The sequence below is a fragment of the Acinonyx jubatus genome, chromosome D2 (assembly GCF_027475565.1).
Source record: "Acinonyx jubatus isolate Ajub_Pintada_27869175 chromosome D2, VMU_Ajub_asm_v1.0, whole genome shotgun sequence".
Taxonomy (NCBI): Eukaryota; Metazoa; Chordata; class Mammalia; order Carnivora; family Felidae; genus Acinonyx; species Acinonyx jubatus.
Window position 1 is genome coordinate 6,073,430 of NC_069393.1, and position 26,574 is coordinate 6,100,003.

The 26,574-nt window shown below is 44.5% G+C and overlaps 2 protein-coding genes across 8 annotated transcripts in view; one reads left to right on the forward strand and one right to left on the reverse strand.

The window, feature by feature from the left end:
* Positions 1 to 3,096, forward strand: part of TBCE (tubulin folding cofactor E) — a 91,722-nt gene extending 88,626 nt beyond the window's left edge. For all 5 annotated transcript variants that reach the window (XM_015080711.3, XM_053207601.1, XM_027046967.2 and 2 more), the window contains 2 exons: positions 1,608 to 1,699; positions 1,847 to 3,096. In XM_015080711.3, the coding sequence (XP_014936197.1) occupies positions 1,608 to 1,699; positions 1,847 to 1,939 (185 nt within the window). In that variant the 3' untranslated portion in view covers positions 1,940 to 3,096. The remainder of the gene's footprint in view (positions 1 to 1,607; positions 1,700 to 1,846) is intronic.
* B3GALNT2 (beta-1,3-N-acetylgalactosaminyltransferase 2) overlaps positions 825 to 26,574 on the reverse strand; it is a 59,758-nt gene continuing 34,008 nt past the window's right edge. For 2 of the 3 annotated variants that reach the window (XM_015080714.3, XM_053207603.1), the window contains exons 6-12: positions 19,165 to 19,275; positions 15,751 to 15,829; positions 9,848 to 10,031; positions 6,523 to 6,648; positions 5,784 to 5,943; positions 5,114 to 5,170; positions 825 to 3,415 (exon numbers count right to left, since the gene is read on the reverse strand). In XM_015080714.3, the coding sequence (XP_014936200.3) occupies positions 3,269 to 3,415; positions 5,114 to 5,170; positions 5,784 to 5,943; positions 6,523 to 6,648; positions 9,848 to 10,031; positions 15,751 to 15,829; positions 19,165 to 19,275 (864 nt within the window). In that variant the 3' untranslated portion in view covers positions 825 to 3,268. The remainder of the gene's footprint in view (positions 3,416 to 5,113; positions 5,171 to 5,783; positions 5,944 to 6,522; positions 6,649 to 9,847; positions 10,032 to 15,750; positions 15,830 to 19,164; positions 19,276 to 26,574) is intronic. The other variant, XM_027046970.2, reaches the window with a different exon arrangement.

The window sequence follows — 26,574 nt, forward strand, 5'->3', positions numbered from 1 at the left end:
CTTAAATTGAAATCATAAAATTCAGTTCCTGAGTCGTACTCCCCGCACTTCAGGTGCTCACTAGCCACGCAGCGGCTGTGCTGGGCTGTGCAGGTCTAGAGGAACTGGCGTGAAGAGAGAAAAGATGGACCACTGCAGGTGAAACCTGTCCACCCTTCTAGAAACGGAGGAACGCCTGGAAGTGTACACCTGTTAAACTTAAAAAACATTTTTTTTAATGTTCTGTTTTATTTTTTGAGAGTGCACGAGCAGAGGAGCAGCCGAGGGAGAGGGAGACACAGAATCCGAAGTGGGCTCCAGGCTCGGAGCTGTCAGCACAGAGCCCGACATGGGGCTTGAACTCACTAACTAGGAGATCATGCCCTGAGCTGAGGTCGGACGCTTGACCGACTGAGCCACCCAGGCGCCCTACCCGTTAAAATTCTAACAGTGGTCATGGGGAGGCACAGGGACAGTTAACCATCTCTACGTTTTCTAAATGTGAAGACAATCGTGTTACTTTCACATTACAAGTGGTATTGTTATTTAGAGCATTACATGCAACTTGCTGTTTTTCTAAAGACACAGTGCGAGTAGGCAGATTTCTTCTCAGGACTGTTTTGTGACCAAACTTTCTGTTTCTGATGTGAGTTAGGAATGTGTCTTCCCTGTTGCTGTGGAGGAGTTAACCCATCGCTGATCACCCTCCAAACAAGGAAAGCCGGTCCACCTAAGGCTTTTGAAAGGACAAGATTATCTACACAGGTTCACACGTAAAAGAACAAGTTACGTTCATTAAAATTACAAGTGTCAATTGTTTATATTCAACACATAAATAAGGCCAGTTTTTATTCTAAAATAAAGATAACATTTATTATGACAAGTTGCATAAAAACACACACAGCTTTTACAAAAATCATTTTTGATAGAAAAATATTTGAATACATGTGATATTTGTAGGAACACCACACTATTGCTGTACCTCCAGCTAAAGCTTCAGAGAAACTATTTCTCATCACCAAAATATCCAGTATTTACCACAACCCATCTTTGGAAAGAAGTTCATAGCGTTTTCTGAACAAACCAAAGCATTTGCTCATTGAGTAAATCCCCCTCGCATGTCAAGCGCATTTACACGTCATAATCCCCACAGACTGGGCGCGCTCGAAGGGAGTCTATAGACCACTTGGGCCTCCCTCACTCCCCAGGGAGGAAACCAAGGCAGAGGGACGGACAGACGTCCTCGGGGTGCCCCGCCCCAGCGTTCTCTCAGCCATCCAGAAGTGAGTGATCACAGAGGTTTAGGAAGATCAGGGTTTTACTCACATTTACTCCTCTGTGCAGAGAATAGGATTTCCGGTTTCTTCAGAGTAAGGAGGAAATATTAAACACCACTGAGATGGTAATGAAAAGCCATTGTCAAGGGCACTTAGGTCAAACATTGGCTCCGTTTCCCACAGCTTCCCAAATGTCCAGTAGGTGGTGTGGACCGGGCTCTCGCCGCCCCGGGGCAGGTGAGCCTTTCCCTAATGATGGAACAGTGAGTCACTGCGACTGTGGGCTTGTCACGTGAGCTCGTTTTACACGGAACTGTTATTCAAGGGAACTGAGGGTGTGTCTTTTGACAGGTTCCATGACCATTCAGAAGGTGAAGGGACTGCTGTCACGTCTTCTCAAAGTTCCTGTGTCAGAACTTGTGCTGTCCTACGAAAGTCCCAAAGTAAGTTGCCCAGCGACACACAGAGTCAAGCTTAGGTCCCCGCCCCCCCCGTAAGACACGTCATTCAGCTGGGCTCTTTGTGACTCGGCTGGATTCTCGGTGAAAAACAGACATCTTTGATGTATTAACCCTTTGTTCTGTTTTTAGATGCCTGGCAGAGAGATTGAGCTAGAAAATGACCAGCAGTCATTACAGTTCTATTCTGTGGAAAACGGAGACTACCTGTTAGTGCGATGGTAACAGCCAACTAATCAAGTTCAGAGACTCCACTGTTTTATCATGACTGGGGGTTCATTGGAAAGGAATGATTCTCTGGAACAATTCTGTCAGAAGAAGAGGTTTTACAACTTGCCCTAAGTGGAGAAAAAGTGGTATTTTTCATCGGGAAGAGACCATTTCTAGGCATATACATAACAGTAGGTGCAAAGCCTTGGTTACTGCTAATGACTTTCTGATTTTATTTCGTATTTATAGTTCATGGCTACTTTAAATATTCAATAGAACCTAGCTAGTCTAATGAAATCTGAACACAGTTAAGGTCCAGCATAAGACCAGTTTTAATGGAATTCCACCGTTACTACTAGTTTAAAAGGTTACCAAAAGGACTTGGAAGGTCATTTTGGAAACGGTCCCTTGAACTCAGGGAGGCACCTCTTCTGTGTGTAACGCATATGCTATGATCTCTCTTCTCTGCTGCACTATTTTTAGAGTACTTGCAAAAATGAATCCCATGCTCTTTCCTGCAGCTGCACCTACACTGGGCATACATTCTTCCACAGATGATGACCAGCTCTGATGGGAATTCACGTGTAGTAGGGAACCATCGGGCAATGACAGGAGGAAAGCAAAACTCATTTCAAGTGTCAACTGTTTAAGCAGTATCCTTCCCTATGTCACTAAAACCCTGACAGGTATTTGACTTAGATCCACATTTTAGTTTTGTTTTTTTTTTACAATAGTACCAGACTGCGACCTTCAGGATTTGTGTTAAATGGCAAAAGAAAACTTGAATTAGCCCACTTAATAAGTGAACTTTAAAACCAAAGTCCTGAACCGAGTGGATTGGTTCCTTTTCAAGTTCAAGTTGCCCACTTCAGACATTTCCAGAAACCCCAAGCTTTGGTATCAGTGACCACACAGCATTCTGTGAGTTCTTTTTGGCCCTTAATTATCCTCATTATGCTTTATGGAACTATTCTGTAATCCAGGTTGAAATTCACATTCTCTGTCATTACTCAAGATTTCTGAACTAGGCCAAATTTTAAGCAAAAGTGATAGTAATTAATTATAAACTAGAAATGATACATCAGCTTTTAGAAACTTTTTTGTTTTATAAAACAATTTGGTATTTCTCAACTGTTCTTCCAATACAGAAATAAAATTTTTCTTATGCTACAGTAGCAGTCGGTTTTTAAAAAGGAAATTTTGTGCACACATTTAGAAATGTCACATTGGTTACAGGTAAAAAGTGCCAACCTAGAACAATCCTGAAAGACACATGGACTCGACAGCCAAACTGTAGGCTCTCCTCAGACTCTCGCACACACCCTCAGCCTCCCACACCGCGAGTTACGATCCTCCTGCGGCCGCTTCGCACTGACAGGGGTCTCCACACGCTTCCTTCAGCCTCCACAGCTGGGTCAGTTCCTGCGGGGAGTACTGGGGTGAGGACAACATTCCCGTCTCGCACGTCTTCTCACACAGCCACAGGCCGTCCTGGAGAAAAACAAAGGTGAACTTGGGAGCTGTGGAACGGATTTGAAGATCAGACCACGAAAGCTGGCAGAGGCCTTCAAAGACACCTGTGTGCGAACCACCGAAAGCACCGCAGGTGGGGGCGGGAGGGGGGCGGCAGCGGGGGGATTTCTGTGACCAGAAAGCCTGGGAAGCGCAAACGGAAAGTTTCCCAGCAGCTTTTCCCATGGAAGCTTACGGTATTCTGGGGATGGCAGCGGGCGCTTTACAAATAAATACTAGTGAATACTCCTAAAACCTGTGAGGTAGGAATCCTTTCCCTTTTATGATAGACTGAGTGTGCGGTACTTTGCCCAAGGTCAGTCACAGCGAGGGTAGTAAAGGTGAGCGGATGTCGGCAAGGTGAACAGGAAGGACTGACTCTTAACCACCAGCGACTTCCCAGTGATACAACAGAGCCTGAGAAACCCCTGCCGTCTCAGAACATAAAGATGCTAGAAAGAATCAAGTCTTTTCACAGCATGTTTGAACTGGTGGCAGAGGAAAGGAGCTAGAGTCCACGTGTGCGCCGAAGGCCCTGCTGGGTTTTAAAAGGCCACGGGGCCTGGGGACTCACACAGCCAGGACCCCCTAGAGGGAGGGAAGGAGAAAGTGTGTGTGTGTGTAATTTAGAAAACAAAACCTGGGTCTCAGCCTTGACCCTGAGCGTCTAGAACCCCGCCTGCACCTGGGTGGGTGTGCAGCATGAGTCACATTCGTTTGTAATGCAGTCAAGTAGACGGTAAGGCCCTCTGTGGAAGGAGTTTTAAATACAGACCTCCATTTCCGAGGAACATGAGGTCACGCACACTGGTCTCTCAGCACATCAAGAAACAAGCTCCATAAGCAACATCAAACTACAGACTCAGGCCCACAGAGACCACGGACAGTACAATTAGCAGATACAGAAAATTAGCTTCAGTGTTCAGTTAAGTCAGATTGGGCTTCACTAGGACACAGACTGTCAAAGCTGACCCAGCAGGTGGGGGTTTATTCCCGTTCACCCCTGCAGCCAGGGTGCCCTGCTCTGGGGCCGGGGCGCCATGCAGAGGTCGTGTCCGGCAGACCCTGCACGTGCCTCTCTGCCCACCTTCTGTGGCCAAAGTGGAAGCCGCAAGAATCCAAAATTCAACAGAACTCTTGGAGGCAAACCCCAGCTTTATACCTGCTGTCTTCTCAGGGCTATTTCCGTTCTGGTCTCTGCAAATTCATTTCTTTTCCTGGCTCACTGATCAGTTTATAAGACACCTTACAGTGTTTTAGTTCTATCAGTCAGAGGGGCTGAAGGGTCCTAAGCCAGCTGATTCCTTGAGGGTTTTTTGGTGGTTGTTAGTAATCTCTGTGCCCAACACGGGGCTTGAACTCATGACCTTCAGATCAAGAGTCGCATGCTCTACCGACTGAGCCAGCCAGGCGCCTGATTCCTTAAGTTTTAAAGCGGCAAAGAATTTCTGACCAAACGTATAAAACCCAGTTCTTCTCTGAGTAGGAAAACTTACAAAATATTTACTTTTGGTTTAAACTCAGAAAAATACTATATGCGAACCTATGTGGATTACTGTGCATTCAATCAAGAGTGCAGCTCTGTGAATCATCTTCAATTCACTGTTTGTGCCCGTCTGACACAGGACCTTCGCCTCCCAAGTGCCCCGGGGCCAGTCCCCCGTCAGGCTTGCTTACCTGGTACCGTGCAGGCCCTATGGCGGCCATCCAGATGCCCATGCTCACGTCTTCACCCTGTACGTGCCCCGTGAAGTTTAAAGAAAAACGTTTAAATGCTGTACCGTCTTTAAATGGGATGCCACACGTTCTCGTAATCCTCTTTCTACTTGTTTTCTCGTTACTCTACCAGCAAATGCCAAGACCGTATTAACACCTGTACACAGAGTAAAAGCCAGCGGCCATGAACTGCACATCGCAAGGAGAAGACTAGAGACAATATAGCAAGTGGCCGGTCCGCCCTTCTCATGGGCCTTAAACCTCCAGCACGACCGTGTGAAGGACACTGTGGATCCGAGAGCCGGGAGGCTTGTTCATTGCCACCGTCACCGGAATCAACAGAAAGCAAACACTTGTTGTATCGTCTTCCTTCTTATGAATGTCAAGCCTTCCATTCCTCCAGGGACTATACTTACAAAATATAGTCTGAAAACAAGCAGGCTCAAGAAAAGGTTTAGGAATAGAATTTAGAGCCAGGATATGAAGGCGAGGGCTGCATCCCTGACCTCTGAGGGTGAATCCTACCAGAAAGACTAACATGCTTTCCCTGGGGAACGCCGGCTCTGTGTCAGCGATGGAATCCTGGGCTGGGTGAAGCTTGTACACTCTTGGGTCAGAAATCCCGAGTCACCTGATAGGTCTTCAGTCTGCCCGCGTTGCTGGCCAGCCACTGGACGATGTCCCTGGAGATCACGTACCCCGAGCCGCAGGCGAAGGCCGGGTAGGCGGGGCTGGGGTATTCCAGCTCCTGCCACTTGCCGGTTCGGTCAACTGCCCAGTTCAGTCTGAAACTGAGATTCAAAACAAGTTGGTCTCTTCGTATTGGTTTGACCCCTGTCCTACCACTAGGAGGCCGCACCCCTTTCTTATCACTACAGAGGGCTAAGCTGTAAAGGTGAGGAAAGAATGAGAAGTGTTTTTTTAGTCTAAGAAAAGCAATTCTCTAGCCGGCAGGTGTGGCGTATAAAAGAATGGTCTATCGGATTCTCTCAAGGTTACATGTGTGGGGTTTCTGAAAGTGCCAGAGCATCTTGTGTACATACGCTAAAAACCCCTCATTAATCCATACTGTATTCTAAAGAAGCAGCAGTTTCAAGAAATGTGTCACAAATTTATTCTAACCACTTCTTTCTGGGCCACGAGGATAAAAGCCCTACCGTTTCTCCTCCTTCATTACATGAGCCTGAGGTTTCTCATTTTGAAGAATTTCCCTCTACTTGGTGAACAACATACAGTAACCCAGGAGCCTAGGAGGGGGGTTTCCCAGCTCACATGTTTTGCTTGTGAAAGACAGCTTATGTATTTCATTATAAATTCATCCCATTGGATCAGGTACCTGAAGGCCAAGTGGCTAACAAGCTTTAACTTACTTTCCCCACCAAAAATTAGGCCCGTCCAGATTCTTGTGGGCAATTCTATTAAACACAGCTTCTAAGTCTATGTAACAGTCGTCGTCTGTTTTTAGCAACAAATCAAAGCTGGTTGTTTCCACAGTCCTGTTGGCAAAAGGGAACACGGAAGTCAGTGCGTCCGTACAAGGAGACACAGCGACGCCAAGGCGATGACACCGCTAATATTTTAATGAAAAGCTGTCCCTGAGCTGCCTGTACACTTTTTCAGCTTCTTGTTCCTTCGATGTTGAGAACATTTGCTCAGAAAGTTGCTGCCAACCGCAGTCCCTGCTGGATGTTCACTAAGTGGCATAACACAGAGAAGTACCAGGCTGACTTCAGGTGCAAAAGAGGGGCGCTGGGTGGCTCTGTGAGGCGTGCGACTCGATTTCAGCTCGGGTCATGATCTCATGGTTTGTGAATTTGAGCCCCATGTCGGGCTCTGTGCTGACGGTGCAGAGCCTGCTTGGGATTCTGTGTCTCCCTCTCTCTCTCCCCCTTCCCTGCTCGCATACACACACTCTCTCACAAATAAACAGACATAAAAAAATATAAAAGGAACAAAAGAACAAGAACACAATTAAAAAAAAAAAGATGCCTTAAGTGAACATATGCTCAAACAACACTTTACTGGCCTTGCTCCGGCCAGGCCACCAAATCCATTCAGCGTTCGAACCTCGTAACGTGTGTTTGCGACAGGGGCCCAGGATGAGGTGACAGGTGTCATACGAGGCCCCACACACAGAATGCTGTTGTACAAGATGCTCTGTTCTGTGCCACTATTTATGCTGCACTCACATTTTATGGTTTTTAAAAGATAGAGTTATGACACCGAAATATATTTCCCCTTGGAAACGATTTCCAGCTATTAAACTATTATAAATGAACTTTAGGAGGCCCAGGAGGGTGACTTCATTTACCTAGACATAGGAGGGCAAGTAGAAAACTGACTTCATCTCACCCTGCCAACCCCCATGCATCTTTGATTAAAACAAAACAAAATACCCAGAGTCTTGCTAGGGAACCAAATGACAGAAATCTGAAGAAAGGAAATCTGGAGAAAGTTTCATTAAGCCCAACAATGGTGAATCTAACAACAATAGGTCCACACCAAATTGCTTAACCCTGTGCTTCTAAGGTTTATTTCTCATTAGCAGCATGGGCACACATGCTATTTATTTGCTAATTAGGAGGAACTTTTTCGATAAAGGACACTGCGGTCACTGACCAAGCAACTGAACAGAGAAGGAAGAGGGCGCACAGGCGAGCAGCTGGGAGCGGGTCCCCCAGCACAACCCCGGGAGCCCATCAGTGGTGGTGCAGGTGGAGACGATGGCCCAAGACAGTGGCAATAATGACCGAGGGGAGAGGCCGAGACCTCAGAGACCTGTTTGGAGCACCGGAGACAAAGCTGAAACTGGCGGCGGTATCTCAACTCAACTTCCACAACCGTCAATCAGCTCCCTGTAGAAAGCCCTAGAACTCCACAATCCGGATTTCCCATTTCCTGGACCTCCACTCCTTCTCTTTGCCTCTTATATTCTTGCCTTGGCCCCCCTACCACAGGAACCCCTACTATCGGCCTTGAGCTAAATAAAGAAGGTTCTCTTTCTCACTCTAGTTATCCAAACAAAACCCTGATATTCCAGACATGCCCCAATTTCCAACCCTTATTTATATCTGCCCTCTGCCCACAAGGTGACCCCCAAATTATATCAACTTGCCCTAGCTAGGAAACATCATCTTCCATAAACAGATCAGGCCGTCTCCCCCTCAGGACCAGGGGACTGTGTCCACAGAGTGCTTGACCACCTCCCACTCTGCCCAGGACAACAGAGGGGACAGGAACAGACTCTGGGGCTCACCAGGAAACAAGCTCACTGACAAAGTTGTAAAGACAAAGATGTGAAAACACTATGGGTTTAGACAGAGACAGGTGTTAGCTCTGCACTCAGGGTGGACAGTGTTCAAGGGCTCAATGACACGTTAGGGGACCCTGGAGCAACTAGTAATATTAACTCTCTCCCTTTCTGTCTCTCTCTATATATAAAATAGTTGTTATTGCCATTATTATTATTAAGGTAGGAATTACAACCAAGGTCTACGAAATATGGAAAGGTTGGGGAAGTTATGGCAGACTCCAAGTGTGTTTGGATTTCATCTTACATAAAAGTTTTGGAATTAGGGCAAGTAGTTTTCTTTTTATTTATATATTTTTAAATGTTCGTTTATTTTTGAGAGAGAGAGAATGTGTGAGCGTGGGAGGGACCAAGGATCTGAAGCAGGCTCTGTGCTGGCAGCAGACAGCCCGATGCGGGGCTTGAACTCATAAACCGTGAGATCATGACCTGAGTGGAAGCTGGATCCTTAACCAACTGAGCCACCCAGGCGCCCCAGGGCAAGTGGTTTTTAAGTGCATGGAGAAGAGGATGGAAATATAATGTGGATGTTCAGCTGAACAGAATTCAGATCATTAACCTGGATTTCAGGAAACTATACTCGGGCTGTTTAGGTTGGTGGGTATGAACACAACTGAAAAGGGCCCATTTTCAAACTCACAGGTTTTCATCTGACGTTGGCTCGAGACCACCAAGACAGTGACTCAGAGGACCGATTTTGACTCCAAGAGCAGATGACTCAAAATGAAACCAACTTTTGCCCTGTTTTTGATAAAGATCATTCATGTCATGGATCTGCTTATGTAAATAAGAAAACAGAAGAATTTTAAAAGTTCTCGCAAAGAACCAGGATACAACAGATCACATCCCAGGTGTTCAGGGACCTTAGGGTTGTTTAAAAAAAAAAATTCAGGGGTGCCTGGTGGCTCAGTCGGTTAAGCATCCGACTCTTGACTTTGGCTCAGATCATGATCTCGCAGTTCGTGAGTTTGGGCCCCGTGTTGGGCTCTGCACTGACAGTGAGGAGCTGGCTTGGGATTCTCTTTCTCTTCCTCTCTCTCTGCCCCTCCCCAGCCCGCTCGCTCTCAAAATAAATAAATAAATTCAGGGGGAGCCTGGGTGGCTTAGTCAGTTAAGCATCTGACTTCAGCTCAGGACATGTTCTCATGTTTTGTGAGTTTGAGTCCCACATCAGTTGACTCCCACAATGTGTGCAGAGCCTGATTCAGATTCTCTCTCTCTCTCTCTCTCTCTCTCTCTCTCTGCTCCTACCCCACTTATGCACATGCGCTCTCTCTCAAAAATAAACAAACTTAAAAATTCAGTGGTCTAATGTTGATAAATTGTTTCTACACCCAAAGAAGAATAAAACAAATTCTACCTGCCTGACGTTTTTTACAACTTACCATCTATAGAAGTTCAGTAATTTTGCAGGAACGTTTCGGTAAGTGTCAACAACGTCCACAAAAACAATATCGTCATAGACGCTGCTTTCCTCCCTCAGTAAGGCATCTTCCCTGTGGAGATTACTCATATGGTCAAGGAGTCTTCGAGGGCGAGAATGAAGGTTTTGTAAGAGAGCATCACCTTCTACAAAGAAAAAGCCGAGAGTTGGAGAAAAACACCACTGTAAACTTCAGCCCCAGAACATGGAACATTATGTGCACTTGCACTCCTTCCCCGAGACACCTAACGGAGAGTAGCTGATAGGAACTCTCCTCGCGGCCCGGGATGAGCGCACGCGCTCTCCGTGGAGAGCAATGCAGCCTGTTGGGCGGAAGACGCGCACACCGGGAAAGGCCACTCAGACCCAGCCCTAGAGGTAGTATTTCATGTGCTCCCAAGGATGTTCCCCCAGCACTGTTGGTAACAGAAAATATGGCCCATCCGCATCACAGAGTACAGCAGTTCAAGAAATTACCCTGGTGCTCAGTCGGTTAAGCGTCCTCGATTTCAACTCAGGTTATGATCTCATGGTTGTGAGATCGAGCCCTGCATCAGGCTCTGTGCTGACCAGAGTGGACCCTGGGGATTCTGTCTCTCTCTGCCCTTGCCCCCATCTCCCCCTTGTACTCTCTCTCAAAATAAGAAAATAAACATTTAAAAAAAAAAAAAAAAGGCAGTTAGAACAGACTGGATGGATGCTGGTCTTCAGGAATCACTGGGGTTAAAAAAAAAAAAAAAATTACCCTGATCTTGCATGTTGAGATGAATGCCACTGAAAAATGGCACTGAGGAAAAGGTGTATTTATTGCTAATCGATATATACAATCTGGTGCCATAGAATCAATTTTAAAACACTCTCGTCAGGGGTGACTGGGCGGCTCAGTCAGTGAAGCGTAGGACTTTGGCTCAGGTCATGATCTCCCAGCTCGTGGGTTTGAGCCCCGCATGGGGCTCTGTGCCGACAGGACAGCTCAGAGCCTAGAGCCAACCTCAGATTCTTTGTCTCCCTCTCTCTCTGCCCCTCCCTCGCTTGTGCTGTTTCTCTCTCTCCCTCTCTCTCAAAAATAAACATTAACAAATTTTTTTAAAAAGCAAATATGACAAAAATAAACATTTGTTAATTCTGAGTAATAAGTATGGATTTTTTTTTTAATTTAATGTTTATTTTTGTGAGAGAGAGACAGAATGCAAGTGGGGGAGGGGCAGAGAGACAGGAAGATAGAATCCGAAGCAGGCTCTAGGCTCCCAGCTGTCGGCACAGAACCCAACGTGGGGTTCGAACCCATTAACTGAGATCATGACCTGAAGCCGGATACTTAAACGACTGAGCGACCCAGGCACCCCAGTACGTGGACGTTTCTTATAGCACTCTCTATTTTTGGTGTATTTGGTGTATTTGGTGTATTTTGGTGTATTTATCTCATGATAAAAATGTGCTTAGAAGACATTTGTTTACTATCGCCCAAGTTCATGAATCACTTGTCACATCTGGGCAGGGACTGTCCTCCGTTTCTGTCAATTTCAGGCAGCAATTTTTTTTTTTTTTTTTTACCAGGGCAGGATTTTTTCAAGTGTCTTGATCAAATCAGAGAAAATTTCGTGACAAACAAAGTGAGTGGCTGAGGGGTGAGGACAAGAAACAGCACAGTAGTCTGGCAGTCCACCTTCTGTGCCCACATGGGGGTCTGGAGGTCGGAACCTGATTTCTGCCTCTGCCGCTCCGACTGCTGGTCAAGCTCCATGTTTCTGGGGCCTGTAGTCTCGTCGGCAGGAGGAGGAGGTAGGCTACGTCAGTGACTGTCGGACCGCTCACTGAAATACAGATCCCCAGGCCTAAGCCTGAAGATTCAGCAGGTCTGGGGTGGGGCCCAAGACTCTATCTTTAACACGTGTCTTCCTCGAACTGACGAGGGCAGACCACACACACTTCTGCCCTTTGAGGGACACAGGCCGAAATGACCCTGTGTCCCCTCCAGCTCTTACATTCTACTGTAACAGCTTTTAACTTTAAGACAAACATACACAACTGAACACTGGAAGGAAAGTGAAGTGTCAGAAGACTGAAGGAACAGGAGGATGGCTGTAATGATGCAAGAGCGGAAACTGAATATAGGCCTTTCGGATGGACAAATCACATGCTTTGTTTTCTATTGCATGTATCTGAAAAATAACACAAAGTAACAGATCTGTGTGTGCTTTAAGCCTGATGATCTATTTAAAAGAACCACAGAGTTTACAGTCTCTCAGCCTTTGGAAGCATCACATCTATCTAGGGAGTCTGTTAAGATATAGATATCTGGGGGCACCTGGGTGGCTCAGTCTTGTTGAGTGTCCGACTTTGGCTCAGGTCATGATCTCGCGGTCTGCAGCCCATGGGTTCGAGCCCCGCGTCGGGCTCTAGGCTGACAGCTCAGAGCCTGGAGCCTGTTTCGGATTCTGTGTCTTCCTCTCTCTCTGCCCCTCCCCCACTCATGCTCTGTCTCTCTCTCTTTCTCAAAATAATAAGTAAACATTAGGGGGAGAAAAAAAAAAAGACACAGACGTCTGAGCTCCAATCCTAAAGATTTCAACTCCGTGGCTTGAGGTAGGGCCCAGACAGTGATGGTAACACCCAACAAAATTTAAGAATCTGTGTGCCACGTGACTATTCTGAATAGCACTTAGATCCTGATTTTTAAAAATTAATTTATACTCAGATTTTCAGATATACCAAGTACAGGAGAAGACAATCTATTCATTTTCATTTCTTTAGCCCAAAACTTGAGTTATTTCACTCTTTTTGAAAAAAATTTTCCCTCACCCAAACCTTATTCCTTTAGCCTCTGTGACAAAAAAAAAAAAAAAATTATGACAAACTTTTGTCGAGAGTACAGTGGCTGCTCCTTGTAGAACAGTTTAGTGACAGAAGTCTCAGGGGCCCCTTAAACGGGTTTTTACAGGCTCCTGGTAGTACGTACTTGAATGGACTGGTAGAAGAAAGGAAGGTGCTAGATATTCAAGTCAGATGGTGTGCGAGCCCTTTAGGAAACAGCCTGAGTTCCTTATCTGAACTTTCCCTGGGGCTGGACTAGCTTCCTGGTGAGCAGACACCTCCCTGGGCAGACTGGTCTCCTAGTTTTATGTAAAATCTCTGGACTGGAATTAAGAAAGGATCTCTAAATTTTAAATTGCCATTTTTTTAATATGAAATTCATTGTCAAACAACACCCAGTGCTCATCCCAGCAGGTGCCCTCCTCAATGCCCATCACCCACCTCTCACCCCCCATCAACCCTCAGTTTGTTCTCAGTTTTTAAGAGTCTTATGGTTTGGCGCCCTCCCTCTCTCTCTCTCTTTTTTTTTTTTTTTCTCCTTCCCCTCCCCCATGGTCTTCTGTTAAGTTTCTCAGGATCCACAGAAGAGTGAAAACATATGGTATCTATCTTTCTCTGCCTGACTTATCTCACTTAGTGTAACACTCTCCAGTTCCACCCACGTTGCTACAAAAGGCCAGATTTCATTCTTTCTCGTTGCCATGTAGTATTCCATTCTGTATATAAACCACAACTTCTTTATCCATTCGTCAGTTGATGGACATTTAGGCTCTTTCCATAATTTGGCAATTGTTGAAAGTGCTGCTGTAAACATTGGGGTACAAGTGCCCCTATACATCAGCACTCCTGTATCCCTTGGGTAAATTCTTAGCAGTGCTATTCAGAGTGGCTGAAATGAACAAATCAGGAGACTATAGATGTTGGAGAGGATGGGGAGAAACAGGAACCCTCTTGCACTGTTGGTGGGAATGCAAACCAGTGCAGCCACTCTGGAAAACAGTGTGGAGGTTCCTCAAAAAATTAAAAATAGATCTACCTTAAATCGCTGTTTTTTTAATGGCAAGTTTATGGGCCAAACCTATGTACCTGTCCCAGCCTATCCTTTGGGGTGATGTAAGAATACAACTACTTCTATGAGGAAACACTATAAATAAAGATGCGTTTGGCAGAAAAATAAAAGCCACAGCCCATTTGCATCCTCATACAGCATGCAGAGGCCTCAGACTGGGGGTCTGTCCCATCCTGAACATCGTGCTATTGAGGGGTCCCCCGCAGACTCGCCCCTCGGAATTTGGCCCCTGCTTTCCCCGGTCACTGAGAGCCTTCAGGGAAGCCAGGTCCTAATTCTTTTATAGGAACCCATGGTAGGCAGAGCTCTGGGACATCAAGGCAGAAACAGGACCAGGCACCTTTGTTCCATAAGTGATGTTCAGCACAGTGGCCAATAGCAACTGCCTCAACAATGGTTTTTCTTTCTTAAAGATCACAGACATAGAATTCTCTGCAGTTCATAGATGGATATGAAATAAGCATCATTCAAGACAAACACGGCCACTAACTCCATCATAACAAGTTCCCTTTAGAGTTTTAAGTGAATGCTTCTGACCCCAAGTCTTAAAGGAGTTCTTCTAACAAACCCATCCTTGAAATGAGATCTATTAGGCGAAGGATTTGAGAAACACGTACTCTGAAAGACAGCGTATGTTTAAAGACTCATGTTATGAGGAGAAAGTGTACCGTGAAGCAGGAGGGGAAGCTGAGTCCAACAGACCCCCTCCAAAAGAGGGCACCATGCCTGGGTCAGGGGAACAGAGCTTCTTCCCTTCTGACGGAGAAGCAGCACTGAGCCCACGACAGCTCTACGGCCAGGGTCTAGCAGTTCTGCAGAAGTCCCCGCCTGGCCGGAGGATTAACCAAAGACAGCCACAGGGGGCCAAGAAAGCCCAAGGGCACTGATTTTTCAAGATCACCTTTATGGTGAAAGACTGAATGTTTTCCCTCTAAGAGCAGGGACAAGACAAGGGTGTCTGTTCTGCCACTTCTACTCGGCACTGTTCTAGACACTCTAGCCACGACACTTAGACAAGAAAAATCAACAAAAGGCATCCAGCTTGAAAAACAAAAAAAGCAAAACTATCTCTTTGCAGAAGACATGATCTTGTATATGGAAAATCCTAAGGCACACACAAAACTAGTAACTTAATAAATGAATTCAGCAGAACTCCAACACATGAGAGGGACATATGAAAATCAACTGTATTTCTACATGTTACCAATGAACAATCTAGAAATGAAATGTAAAAAACAATTCCACTTATTATAGCATCAAAAAGAATATTTAAGAATAACTTTAACCAAAATAAATGCCAGACTTGTGTTCTGAAAGCCACAAAACCCCTAAAAGGACTCTAGTAAGACCTAAACAAATGGAAAGATACCATGTTCACGGATCGGAGACTGAATGTCAGGGTGGAACGCTCCCCCAAACAATCTACGTTCACTGCGACCCCTTTCAAAATCCCAGCTGGCTTGTGTGCAGAAACTGACAAGCCAATCCTAAAGTTCATATGGAAAGGCAGCGACCCAGAAGAGCCAAAACAATCTCGAAAGAGAACAAAGTTGGAGGATTCACACTTCTGACATCACATCTTACTAGGCAGTCAAGACAGCACGGTACTGGTATAAGGACAGACACATGGATCAATAGATTAGAACTGAGATCCCAGATATAAATCCTTACATTTAAGGTCAGAAAGGACGGAGAGCAGGTGATGGTTGGTAGGGGCCAGGGGAGGGGAGGACGACAGTGTCTGCTAACGGGCACACGGTTGCTTTGTGGAGTGACGGAAACGGTCTGCAGTTAGTGGAGAGACCTTCAGGACTCTCATGCACTGGAAACCACTTTAAAAGTGTAAAGTGAATGTGAATTATAGATCAATAAAGCTTTTTTTTTTTAATGACAAAAAAAAATCAGCTTTTATGTCAAAATATGGAGTAAGATTAGGTACATAAGAATCAGGGCCCTCTTCAGCTTTCAAGCAGCCCACTTACCCTGAATAGTGTAAATAAAACCACCTGCAACTCCCTCCACACCTTCCATGAATCCATGAGGCAAGGCGCCCTCCCCAGCCTGGAAGAAACAAGAACACAAGTGCTCAGCGTTTCAATGCTAAAAATACATTTCTCCTACTTTAAAACTGATCTGGCAAAATTGATAATTGACGCCACAGCAGCTAAATCCACCTATGAAGCTGATGCGCTAGACTTACACGATCGGGACGACCTCAGTATTCTCCTCGTTTTGTCATCCAGTCGCAATACTACATCAGGGGCACATAGCAGTCCATACAGTGTTCAGACTCCAACTTACACAGGACCACATACTCTTGAACTTGCTACAGTAGGAGTATAAAAACCAATCTTCTTTTACATCCCAACCCTACCGCTGGAAAAAAAATTATTACCACCTCTGATTTCTTGGAGAGGAAAACTGATGAATTCAAATGCACCCAGGCCCATTTTTAACCTCGGCTCCACCATGCAGAGAAAAGCCCCTCTAAACAGACTGTTCAGATGCAGCCCTAACGATTTCTGATGTGGTGGAAAGTGCCAACCGTCAGCGACGGTCCTTTCTGCCTCTGAGGACTGGAGGACTTTTTATTATTTTTTTAAAAGGTTTTAAATTTTATTTTAATGTTTATTTATTTGAGAGTGAGAGAGAGACAGAACATGAGAGGAGGAAGGGCAGACAGAGAGGGGGAGACACAGAATCTGAAGCAGGCTCCAGCCTCTGAGCTGTCGGCACACAGCCCGGTGTGGGGCTCGATCTCATGATCCATGAGATCATGACCTGAGCCGAAGTCGATGCTTAACCGACTGAGCCACCCAGGTGCCCCTGGAGGACCCTTATTAATCAAAGTTTACCTCTCCCCACCTCACAAGTCCCCCCATGCCCCTGCCCAGGGTGCGGGGTTTCTCGCGTGCTGCACACTTGCGTGGCACAGCCCCCGCCCAGCAGTCGCCATGTTCCCACCTGGGCCAGTTCACAGCACTGCTTCTATAGGCACGGCGGCCGCCTGGCTGGTCCTCTTGCCAACGGACCTTTCAGCAGCTGTGCGCTACAGGGCAGTGTTTTAGGGCCGCAGACAGACACTGTCCTGAGCTGACTGCGGGAACTTGCCCTTTAATTTACGATACGGTCTGTAGTTCCATGTGGAGGAAACCACTGAAGGTGAATGCTACAGTTTCCAGCTTTGTAGTTCTATGAAAGCTCTCTATTATATACTCTAATACAGAGTAGACTCTCTATTTTTTCACCGCATACCCTACATTGTTTTAGTACTTTTTATGAACTTCTATCTAAAAGGTCACAGCTTGGCTTTTATTCTGGCTTTTAAAAGTTTCTGACATTGTCACTTGCTGGCAACGGAGCAAGACTCATGGAAGCTTCGAGCTTTCTGCATCTACGATGAAAACCTTAATTTTGTACATGGGGTTTCCTAGAACACGCTACTAAGTTACTGGACTTTTTTTAAGGTTAGCTCAGTGTTTAGGCTTTCTCTAGCTCTCTACAGCTATATGTACCCCCACCATGGATCGTTTGAGTCTTTACATTTGAACCTAGTCCTCAACGCAGAAGTCATCTGTTTCCTTTTGTGTAACCAACTTAATACTACAGAATTCCAACACATTTTGGATATTTTTAAGTTTCATAAATAGAAAAGGAGGCAACATGACATATATATAAACATAGTATATATATATATATATATATATATATATAAACATAGTATATATATATATATATATATATATATATATATATATATATAAAATGTTTATTTACTATTATTTTTTGAGAGAGAGCGAGCACGAGCGGGGAAGTGGCAGAGAGAGAGGGAGACATGGAATCCGAAGCAGCCTCTGTGAGCACAGAGCCTGATGCAGGGTTCAACTCACAAACTGAGGGATCATGACCTGAGCCTAAGTCAGATGCTTAACCAACTGAGCCACTCAGGTGCCCCAAGCAGGCAACATATTGAAGGCACTTGCCTTGGAAATAAGGTAAGAAAAGAATAAAGCTATAATTAAATTCCATAAAACATGTATCTTAAACAAAGGACTTTTTGTAATAAAGAATGAGATCCTAAACATGACCCACAAGGCTAAATCTGTAATTATATTTGAATTTGTGGATCTGTCCATCTACTGTCTTTCTTCCTCACTGGAGTAGAAGTCTCATGGTGGGCCAGGAGTGGTTTTCTAAATGGGTGACAACATACCACATAATATTCATTTCATATTCAGGAATTAATTCACGTAAATAAGATTAACATTAATGAGAATATACTAAGCTTCTGAAATGAAATGCCCAGTACTTTCCTAATCCTTGTACCACAGCATCAAGGAGAATGAAAGACTGTGTTTCTGACACCACCACAAACACCACTTGTTTACTGAAAGCTTATCATTTTAGGTCTGCCTATACCTGATCATCCCATATTTACTTTGAGAAATTCACCTGTCACTTTAAATTTGAAGCAAATCTGAATAAAAGAAAAACACAAAGCAGAGATTCCAGCACTATAAATGAAAGCGAACGCTCCCTCTTATTTTCAATCTGTGCTTGCTTTATTTATTTATTTATTTATTTATTTATTTATTTATTTATTTATTTATTTATTTATTTTTGAGACAGAGAGAGACAGAGCATGAACAGGGGAGGGGCAGAGAGAGAGGGAGACACAGAATCTGAAACAGGCTCCAGGCTCTGAGCTGTCAGCACAGAGCCCGACGTGGGGCTTGAACTCATGGACCGTGAGATCATGACCTGAGCTGAAGTCGGATGTTTAACCGACCAAGCCACCCAGGCGCCCCCGATCTGTGCTATTTTAACTACCTACTGTGGGCTGACAGTGAATGTTCTGAATACTACTGAGCAAGTGTCCTTCAAGAACGCTAGCTTAAAAATTATTGAGAAATAATATATCACACGTTTTAAAAAGGACCCTATCCTGGGTGCCTGGGTGGCTCAATCGGTTAAGCGTCGGACTCGATCTCGGCTCAGGTTGTGATCTCATGGTTTGTGGGATGGAGCCCTGTGCTGGGCTCTGCGCCAACAGTACGGAGCCTGCTTGGAATGCTCTCTCCCTTCCTCTCTGCCCCTGCCCCACTCATGCTCTGCCCCCTCCCTCTCAAAATAAATAAACTTAAGACAAAATAGAAAGGCACCTATCCTAAGGCAGAACTGCGTATTTACTTGGTTGGGGTCACACGATCGTAGAACATTGGAGCTGCTCAATTTCACTACGGTGACTCGGCACTTTCTGCCGTATGTGCTTTAAAATACACACGATTCGCTGTTCCATACTCCCGGGGTTGATGTAAAAGTAAATTTAGAAACACTTCATGTATTAGAAAATGCTGAAGTATGCCGAACAACCTCAGGAAAGAAGGAGGGCTTACCGTCATGACTCTGAGAACTCCCCCGCCATCATTTACTGTCACTTTGTGCAGATTTCTTGACACGAGGCCCTGGAGGTCTTGGCTCTCCCACACGATTGTACCTTCAAAGCTCTTTTTGTGGAAAGATGAAGTAGAGTCAATTTCTTTATTGTTGTCATTGAGGTTTTAAGTATGTTTTTCAAGAAAAATTAGTTTTTTTCCTAAGACCTATTGGTTAAATGTTTATCCCAGCTACTCCGACACTACTGTGGACATTTTTTGGTGTATACTCTCCAGTCATTTTTTTTTTCATGCACATCTGAAAAAAACAAGTACAAAGAGTGTGGAGACAATTTTGCACACTGCTGTTTGCATTTCCCACTACACTGAAGCATCTCCTGAAGCTACCGCAGCTCTTACAACCATCCTTTTTTGTATGTATCTAACATGCCATTTCATGCATGCATCCCGAGTCAAACACCTCCCTGCTGGCAGACATCTGGGCTCTATCAAATATCTAAGATGGGTGCCTGGGGGGCTCGGTCGGTTAAGCTTCCGACTTGGGCTCAGGTCATGATCTCATGGTCCATGGGTTCGAGCCCTGCATCGGGCTCTGAGCTCATAGCTCAGAGCCCGGTGCCTGCTTTGGATTCTGTGTCTCCCTCTCTCCCTGCCTCTCCCCCACTCACACTGTCTCTCTCAAAAATAAACATTAAAAACAAAAAATTAAAAAAAAAAGCTAATAAATCACGTTTTGCTGTAAATGTTTATTTTTCCCTAATAGTTTGTTTTGTTTTAAGGTAAATTTTCTGGGGTGAAATTACAGGGACAAGAAATAGAGATATTTTGTATGGATTTTGGACACAATGCCTAGCTGTTTTTTCAAAAGGAAATTATACTAATTGATAGCATCTTTCCCAATTTACAAAAATACCAACTGCACTGTATTCTTCCAAGTATGGGATATTGGTAAAAGCAAAGAAGTTTAAATCAATTTAGTAGATTAAAAAAAACGATTCCTCATTTAATTGTGTTTCTTTTGATTTCTAGTGATGTTTATAAATTATATAGTCTCTTCTGGGAATTCCTGACTCATACTTCTTTGCCATTTAGCTGCTGAGTTTTCTATTTTTCTTATTAATCTGTATTATCTTGTAATCAATAATCCTGTGTATATATTACATGCTAAAACAGTTCTTCAGAATTGTTTGCCACTTAACACTATGGGTTGTTGTTTCTTCTTTTTAAATTAAAAGGTCCATAAGTTTTATCTTGTCAAAATTGACAAGCTTTTCCTTTGTGATTATTACTATCAACTTTGGGGCTTAGAAAGTTACACTCCCCTGCCCCAAGGTTTGATACACATTTACATTCCAGTGTCTTCTAATTTCTCAGTGGGGGCTCAGCTGCTCCCTTCTACTGCTCAGGCTACCTCCACGGTCAGCCCCCCAGAGAGGCTTGCTCCAGAGATCCAGCGGAAGGCAGCCAGCTGCCACGTTTTCTCTACTGCATCAGCCTTCTTTTCCTAATACCACTTACCACTCTGCTCTCCCTTGTTTACGTTCCTATTGTCAAACTAACTGCTCCCACTAGAATGCAAGCACCATGAGAGCAGGGATCTTGTCCGTTTACCGGTTTTTTTTTGGTTTGTTTGTTTTTTTAAAGCATTACAGCTTTTCTGTGGGAACAGATACAAACACGGACAGAGTCCGGATTCCCCGCACAGTGCGTCACCTTATACTCAGCTAATGGATCCTTCTTCTGCATTGTTGGTGAGACTCCTGATATACGTTGAGCAGCTCCAGGGTTCCTGAGAGCAGGCCCACACTCATACTGCGGGTCGTCACTGCCTGACCGTGACGAAAGAGAAAGCGGTGCCGACCTCACAGGGCTGTGCGCAGGGTCGGTGACAGCACGCACAGCATAGTGTCTTTGCTCAGCACAACAGAACTCTATGACCCCTGGGAGGAACGCAGGCAGTGACGTGCCCCTTTAAAGATCTCACTGTCTTATCTTGGAAACAGGTGCAGATAATTTCTATGTTCTCCCTGGGTGGCCTTAACTCTATTCAACTTGACATTGCACCTCAACTCTGTAAAAACAAACAGCAATCCCACAGAAGAAAAACACACGACCGGGGAGAAATACACCAAATATGTTGGGAAACAGATGGATAACATCATATTCTGTTAGCTTTTCTATATTCTGTCAAGTTTTCAACAGTGAATATGTATTCTTTTCATGTGTTTTCGTACTTTTATGATCAGGGAAAAAAATTTTAAACTAAACAAATGTATACGACGAAATAAATTTGGGGTCAATCTTCTTTCAGGCATGAGCTGTTCCTTAAGTTTTTGAATGTCTACTATGTAGCATGCTGCGGGCTATTCGAAGTTTTGAAGAAACGCAATTTCGCTCGTATCTTCAGATCATCGCCATGTGCCACGACAGGTTCAGTAAAAAGGAGAGCCATCCTGCTCGAGGAGTTCGGACAAAATTTCAAATGACTGTGCCAACGGAGCTAAGTCTTGAAGGCATGTGAGTGAGTCAGAAAAGTGAGAGGCAGACGAAATAACACATCAAAAGGCAGACTTGAAAGAGCACCGCGTGTTCAGAACAGTGGTAAGTCCTTCAGTATTGCTGAAGCGCAAGGCTGAGGGAAGGAGAGGTAAAAGGCAGCCTAAGGTCGCCTGTGGCTGCTGTAATGGAGAGTCTGTCCCTCATCTCGAAGGCGGTGGGAGGCGCGTAAGTTTGCCAGCCCAAGAGTGACACGTCATAGCTGCGATTTAGAAAGGTCACTCCGGCAGCAGCACAGCCCCAGAGCGGCTGGCAGGGAGAAGGGGAACTATCACAGGAGTCCAGGCGAGAACAAGTAAGACTGCCTTCCGAGAAACTGAAGGAGACAGAAATCTATGGAAAAATACTCGAGCTCATAGACTGGAAGCATTAAGGTGGTTAAAATGTCCGTACTACTCAAAGCAGCCTGCAGATTCAATGCAATCTCTACCAAAATTTCAACGGCTTTTTCACAGAAATACAATAAATAATACTAAAATTTGTAGGAAACCAACCAAAAAGACCCCAAACAGCCAACGCAATCTTAACAACGGAGCCGGGGCACCTGGGTGGCTCAGTTGGTTAGGCGTCCGATTCTTGATTTCGGCTCAGGTCGTGATCTCGCGGTTTTTGGGATCAAGCCCCACATCAGGCTCTGTGCTGAGTGCAGGGCCTGCTTGGGATTCTCTCTCTCTGCCCCTCCCCTGCCCCCCTGCCCTCTCTCTCTCTCTCTCTCTCTTAAATAAATAAACATTAAAAAAAAAAAAAAAAAAGAACAGAGCTGGAAGCATCATGCTTCCTGGTTTCAAACTATATTATAAAGCTATTGTAATCAAGCAGCATGGTTTTGGCAAAAAACCGACACAAAGATCAGCGGAACAGAAGAGAGAGCTGAGAAATAAACCCACACACATACAGTCAATTAATTTACAGAAGAGAAGGCAAGAATATACAATGGGGGAAAAGGACAGTCTCTTCAATAGATGGTGTTGGGAAAACGGGACAGCCACGTGCAAAGGAATGACACACTAGAACACTACCTTGTACTATACACAAAAATCAACTCAAAATGGATTAAAGACATGAACATAAGACCTGATCCCATAAAACTCCTAGAAAAAAATGGGTAGTAAGCTCCTTGACACTGGTCTTGGCGATGATTTTTTGGATTTGAAACAAAAGCAAATGCAACAAAAGCAAAAATAAACAAGTGGGACCACACTGAACCACAAAGCTTCTGCACAGCAAAGGAAATCATTGACACAATGAGAAGGCGACCTACGAATGGGAGAAAATATTTGCAAGGAGTTAATATCCAAAATATATAGAGAACTCCTACAATTCAATAGCAAAACTCCAAATAATCCAATTAAAATATGGGCAGAAGATCTGAACAGACACGTTTCCAAAGACAACATGTAGGCAACAGATACATGAAAAGATGCTCCACATCACTCACCGTCAGAGAATGAGGTTATCCCCTCACACCAGTTAGACTGGTGACTACCGTCAGAGAGACAAATAGAACAAGCGTGTTGACAAGGGTGTGTAGAAAAGGGAAACAGTGGCTGTAGCCACGGTGGAAAACAGTATGGAGGGTCCTGAAAAAAGTAAAAATACGACTACCCTACGATCCGGTAATTCCACTCCTGGGTATTCATCCAAAGGAAATGAAAACACTAACTTGAAAAGATATCTGCGCCACCATGGTCACTGCATATTATTTACAACAGCCAAGACGTGGAAGCAACCTAAGTGTCCGCAGGTGAACAGATGAAGAGAATGCGATGCGCACACATACACGCACATGCACACACACAGGAATATTATTCAGCCATAAAAAGGAAGGAAACCTTGCCGTTTCCAACATGGATGGAACTTGAGGTCATCATGCGTAAGTGAGGTAAGTTAGACAAAGACAAATACCGTATGATTTCACTTATATGTGGGACCTAAATTTTTTTTAAAAAGCCAAAAACAAAACACTGAGCTCACAGATGCGGAGAACAGATGGGTGGTTGCCAGAGGCAGGGGCTGGACGGATGCGCAAAACGGCAGAAGGGGGTGAAAAGGTACAAATTTCCAGCTATACAATAAATAAGTCCTGGGCATGTAATCATGTGCGGCACGGTGACCACAGTTAATAATGCTGTAATGTGTATCTGAAGATGTCTAAGAGAGTCTACCTTAAAAGTTCTCATCACAAGAAAAAAAAAACGGAACTGTGGAGATGGCCGTGAAGTAGGCTTAGTGAGACCATTTTGCAGTACTGAATCATTATGTTGTACACCCGAAACCAATACGTTATATGTCAATTACATCTCCATTAAAAAAAAAAAAGACTGGCTTCTGAGCTGAATGAAATGCTTACATTAAAGGAAACAATGTCTCTAATAACTGAGATGTGCTCTGGGGTTGAAGCTGGTAAAATCAATACCTTAAAACAATGTATCAAGTGGCCAAACCCAAAAAAGCTGGTGAAGAGAGAAATCTGGCAATGTAGCAATGTCCAGTGGGAGAAAGACACAGGAATTGGAAGATATAAAGCATCCTATCACATCCTACCTGAATGAGCCACGTCCCACTGTTGTAATCGAATTCAATGATCAAACCAAGCAAGCGCCGTTCAGATTTGGGTTTTTTGGTGCCTGAGATCCCAGTTAGGAGATCCCCAGGTAGGGGTCATGACTTTCAAATTAAATAAGCTAAAACCCATTCAAGATGAATGAATGGACATTCTGGTTTACAAACTGGTCTTCTGTGAATTTATTCAGTGTCACTCAGTGAGAGTCTGATCGTCTCCGAGTGAGCTAACCGGAAGGTCAGGGCTAGACCTGAGAGCTAACTGTGAGACCCCTGGCAACGGGAGGCTGCTCTGGGTTAACCATGTGTCTTTTTCCTGGCAAAATAGTCTCTTGCCCTCAGTGTACTTTCCTCTAAAACTTCCACAGTGATAAAGTTTGGAAGAACTGATGCCAGATCTGTTCAGGAGAAAGAACTGGTAGGATTTAGTGAGTGCCTGGGTATGAGAGTTGAGGAGAAATCCCACAATTCTGGTTTGGGTGCCTTGGAAAAAAGATACTAGTACCCAATACTGAAAATACAGGGAAAGAGGAGAACAGATGGGATGGAGAGGATATGACAATAATAATAATCAACTGTATATATTATTACTATTATGACACCACCATTAGAATGCCCCGGGACATGCACGTGGAGAAGTTCAGCTGGCAGAAGTATGTACCTAAGAGAAATGTGGGCCATAGTTGGATTTAAGAGCCATCAGCAAACAGGTGGTGATGGATAGAGTTTGCCTTGGAAGAAGGAGTACAACAAACAGAAAGCTGGGTATCAAATCCGAACGATTAAGAGCAAAGCGAGAGGGGCACCTAGCCGGCTCCATTGGTGGAGCGTGAGACTCTTAACCTAGGGGTTGTGAGTTTCAGCTCCACCTTGGGTGTAGAGATCACTTAAAATCTTTTTTAAAAAGAGGAAAACGAGGGAGGAGATAATGAAGTCCCCAGGGAAGAAGGAGTGGGCCGGATGTGGCTTCACCAGAACACGTGTATCATATAAGCAAAGAGAAAGATGCAGTCAGGTAAGCTAAGGACAGAAAGTGTGCCTTGGAGTTGGGTCCCTGGAATCTTAGTGACTGCAGTTTCAGATGAACCATATCCTACCTAAAAGCTATAATGACCAAATAAGAACGCTTCTCCTTGAAGCTACATACCTGGAAACTATGACAAAACAAGTGATTCTCTGTCCTGTCCGCTCGACAGACACTTGACGTTTATGTGCCTTGCTGTTTCCTGTGGCTCCTGTTGGCACCCAAGGGCACCCCCGGGATCGGGTTATGGTAACAACAGCAACAGTGCGCACTACACTGAGGACTTGCCAGAAGAACTCATTGGCCCCCAAAACGATCCTGCTTCATTCGCTGAACTTCCACAACCCTGTAGTTACCAGGGAAGCGGGGAGCTGTGTGTTCTCCCCCTTGGCTGCACCTGTTCCTCCTCCACGTCACAGCTCAATTTCTACCTCTGGCTTCTCTCACATGCCCTCCTGGCTCTGATACAAAGGAATCAGAAAGCCAGGGATCTCTTCAGATGAGAAACAACTTGTTTATGGCAATTCCCTGCAAAAGCCCTAAAACCCAAACAGGAGCTAGGAAAAACAGCATGGCGTAAGTTGGAAAAGTGAGATCTCGTACGTCATCTCACCCATAATGCTAGCACGCTCTCTATAACCCCTTTTCCATGTTAATTCTTTTCTGTCCTGTTTCTAACTTCCCATCCAAACCAACAGATGGGCTTAAATCTATAGTATTTTTGCACCTGTAAAAAACTTTAACAATTTTCTTACGGACTGGAGAAATGATTACAGCCAAAGAACTTCAACTTTCATAAACAGGAAGTGTGTAAGTACCCAAACTGCTAACAATTATGTCTCTAGTGACTCAGGTGAACAAAAATAGTCTTTTCATTGAAATTAGTTTCAGGTTTCAACTCCACTATTAACGAAAATACGAAATTAGAGAAATATTTTAAGAGAAGCAGACAGTAGTCTCCATTTAAATTTGTGACTCCCACTGAGATTTATGCTTTAGTGAGTCACACAATGAAGACATTACAGAAGACCTGCTTACTTGACAAGCTCTACTGCTGACACGTTACTCCAGGAGACTCAAGTGTGGAGGGAATAAGATGATGAACAAATCATCTTCTACTCTCTCGAAAATGGCACAAATGATGTTTTTCTTCTGTCATTCTGTGCTGATGATATGCAGGCAAACCATTCATCGCTATCGTTTTTCCTGTGTTAATAAGCCTAATTAGGCTTGAAGCAACAAAAATGAGTATCTATGCACAATTAAAC